Source organism: Papaver somniferum, chromosome 10, assembly GCF_003573695.1.
Source record: "Papaver somniferum cultivar HN1 chromosome 10, ASM357369v1, whole genome shotgun sequence".
Classification (NCBI taxonomy): domain Eukaryota; kingdom Viridiplantae; phylum Streptophyta; class Magnoliopsida; order Ranunculales; family Papaveraceae; genus Papaver; species Papaver somniferum.
Genome location: NC_039367.1, coordinates 96,759,076 through 96,762,413, shown reverse-complemented (window position 1 = coordinate 96,762,413; position 3,338 = coordinate 96,759,076). Strand labels below are relative to the sequence as shown.

The window sequence follows — 3,338 nt, the reverse complement described above, 5'->3', positions numbered from 1 at the left end:
ATGAGGTACGTGTGAATTTGATACGTCAGAATGATGACTTAAGAGAAGAGAATTTTAGATTGCAAGAATAGAGATCAAGAAGTACTACACGATCAAGGTCTAGAACAAGTAGGAGTTCATCAAGACAAAGTCGATCTAATCAAGGAGACACTAGGCGAAGACAACGCATGAAAACTATTGAAGAAAACTTGCAAGAATATGAAAAACCACAGGACCAACAAAGGAGGAGAAACATAGTTCAAGATTCGAACACTAATAGATATGAGCATCCGCGTGAACTTCTACGTCGCACACATCATAATTCTGAAAGAGAAGAAGAGGATCCAAGACATGGGCAGATGATGTTGCGTGGAAGAGAAACGTTGAGAGAAGAGAATGAACGTGAAAGGGAAGCTACACGTGCGAGGGATGAAAGAGATAGACAAAGAAGAAGGGAAGAAATTGAAGATAGAGAGCTACAAGAAGCGTTACGTCAAAAAAAAACCATGATAATCGGATAAGGCGGTGCGAACGTTATCGCATGGATGATACAGAACGAAGAAGGTCTGTACCACAGGAAACAGAAATATTAAGACAACGACATCATCGCACAAGTGAAGAGGAGAGACATCGACATGATCAAATAGGTGAAGAGGAAAGACATGATAGAACAGAGACTGAGGTGAACACTGAAAGAGAAAGATGTACGAGAAGAAGGGAAGACACTGAAGAATATGATATACAAGAGGCAATACGTCAGAATAATCATGAGAATAGGCTGAGGCAAGTAAGATTAAAAAGACCTATGCGATAGGATTTAGATCAATCATTAAGTGAAAAAATTCTTAAGGAGATGGAGGAATTAAGAGAAATGATGACTGAGAAAACAAATGGTGGAAGGAGACAACTAGAAGAGGCAGTGGAAGAAGCTGGGAAAACTCCCTTTACAAGGCAGATCCAAAGAAAAATAATACCGTATAAGTGCAATTTACCAGTGTTCACTAGTATATTCGATGGAAGTGCTTGTGCGATATAAAATGTGAAAGCCTACACCCGATCTCTATTGCAATGGGAAAATAATGATGCAGTCATGTGTAAATATTTTGCCGCGAGCTTGGCGGGAGAAGCTCTGAAATGGTTTGAAGGGATACCAATAGAATCAATTGGGTCATTTCACCATCTTTTTAGGACAATACATCGGCAATAATATGTCAAGACCAGGGATTAAGACAGCATTCGGACTTTGCAGAAGAACAAATGAGAGTTTACGTCATCTAACAACACGCTGGAGAACCATGTGTAGCGAAATGGGAAGACGAGTGGATGAGCGACAACCTTATTCTTTCATTTATGAATGATCTCTTTGATACATATTTATTGTATACAGAAATCTTTCCGATAAAGGATACAATAACAATGTCAGAATTGCGAATTTCAAGAAGAGTACATAACGCTTGAAGAGAAGCAAAGAGATATGGAGTCGTACCTAGTTGCAATACATGATGCGAAGGGTGGGAATGCAAGTTTACTTGCAAGATTGACAAACACTGTTGCGAGTACATCGCAAGGAAATCAAGGAAGGAATATTGCAGAAATGGAACAAAAACTGGTAGCCATGGGTAGTGCAGATCAAGCAGAGTTTGAAAAGCAACATCAAAATCGCGGAGGTACTGATACGATTCAACCAAGAAGTTCTGGAAGTCCACAAACACATTATAATAAAAGAACTGGAAGAATAGTGTGGGAGCAGATAAGTTTTCTAAAGTTTAATACCACAGGGGATAAGATATGGGAAGCTGCCATTCTAATGGAAGATATTCCAGAACCACATAATGTAGGAGATGAACCACCACCAGGGAGGAGGAGTAAAGAATTTTGTGTATATCATAGATTTCACGATCACACAACAAGTAACTACAGAAATGTGAGGGAAATCATATTGTGAATGATTGAACAAGGAAAATTAGATCATTTCTTAGTAAAACAACAAAGGAATCTACCACCACCACCACCGCAAGGGAATGTATATGCAAAGAATAAAGAAAGAAATACATTTGTGATTGAAGTAGGTGCGAAAGCAAAGAACCTATATTGTAATTCAATTGTACATTCATTCGGAAACATCGAGGACTTCCATGACAATGTTTTAAGTAGGGTGTTTGCGCGAGATGCTGATGGAAGAGAAATTCTCAACCTTGTGAAAGTATCACCATTAAAGGATTTGCAAAAACATACTATCTCATTTAATGCAGAAGAAACACCCGGAGGAGAGGAATCACATTAATGTCCATTAATAGTGAGATTGGGAATTAATACGAAAGCAAGGGTAGAAGATGATGAGGAAGATGAAGCAAACACTTGGGCGATAAATAAAATACTTATAGATCCTGGAAGCTCTGTTGACATCCTCTTTTATCCTGCATACAAAGTTATGGGTGGAAGGGATGACGAATTAATTCCTTCAACATATAAAATTTATGGCTTCAATGGAACTGCAAACAAACCAAAAGGAGAGGTTACATGAGAATTCTTCTTCATAAATTGTCAACGGAAATTGTATTATGTGTTGTGGATGTCGAATCACCCTACAATGCTCTGATTGGAAGGCCATGGTTGCACAGTATCTTGGGGGTGGCTTCGACATTTCATCAGTGTATAAAATTTCCTTTACCTCAGGGTGTTGGTATAATAAGAGGGGATACAACTGAAAGCAAAAGCTGTCAAGAAATTGACATTGATAAGTGCGAAGAAAGAGAGAATAAGCGAAGGAATTGGAAACGACGTATCACAGAGAGTCAAAGAGCTGAGAATTTAATGGTGGATGCAGTATATGAAGTTGCAAAAACAGATAAGAAGAATACTGAAGCAGAATCTTTTACGAATAACAATGCTAAGCGAATCAGAAATATTACTTCTACAGAAGAAGGAAGCTTGCAGAGGCAGAAGTTCTATTTTCAAGAAAAAAATGAAAGATACGAAGAATCTCGCATAGAGGAGAATGAAAAATTTATGCGAACTAATATTCTGAAAAACATTTGCGAACTTAAGGAGATTCAGCAATTAAAGAGAACAAATGAGTAGTATGAGGAATACACAGGCTTTTCTTTATGCGAAACAGATCAATAAGAAATCCTTGTACTAGAATTGTGTAAACTCAAATATTGGAAATAGAATGAAAAATTATAATTTCATAAAGTGATATTACGTCAAGAAAAAAGAAAGAGTGAAATCTTTAAGTAAGACCTTAAAATAAGGCAACAGAAATGATATTTATTATCAGATAGACTAGGAATCCGAATTTGGCCTGCAACCTAGTTCGCATACATGCAAGAGGAAGAAAAGTAAGACCTATAGCACGT

The 3,338-nt window shown here is 37.5% G+C and overlaps 1 protein-coding gene across 1 annotated transcript; it reads left to right on the top strand.

Moving 5' to 3' along the window:
• Positions 1 to 520: 520 nt before the first annotated feature.
• On the top strand, positions 521 to 3,060 carry LOC113316001. The gene is made up of 3 exons (XM_026564235.1): positions 521 to 766; positions 1,403 to 1,813; positions 2,656 to 3,060. Exons 1-3 carry the CDS (start codon positions 521 to 523, stop codon positions 3,058 to 3,060), a joined length of 1,062 nt encoding a protein of 353 aa, XP_026420020.1.
• Positions 3,061 to 3,338: the final 278 nt, after the last annotated feature.

Bases quoted from the DNA above. Each gene is read 5' to 3' on its own strand.
- LOC113316001 (XM_026564235.1), top strand. From the start codon at position 521: ATGGATGATACAGAACGAAGAAGGTCTGTACCACAGGAAACAGAAATA. The intron at 767-1,402 runs GTAAGATTAAAA...TAACAATGTCAG, and splicing joins ATGAGAATAGGCTGAGGCAA to AATTGCGAATTTCAAGAAGA. The intron at 1,814-2,655 runs GTAGGAGATGAA...CCTTTACCTCAG, and splicing joins ATATTCCAGAACCACATAAT to GGTGTTGGTATAATAAGAGG.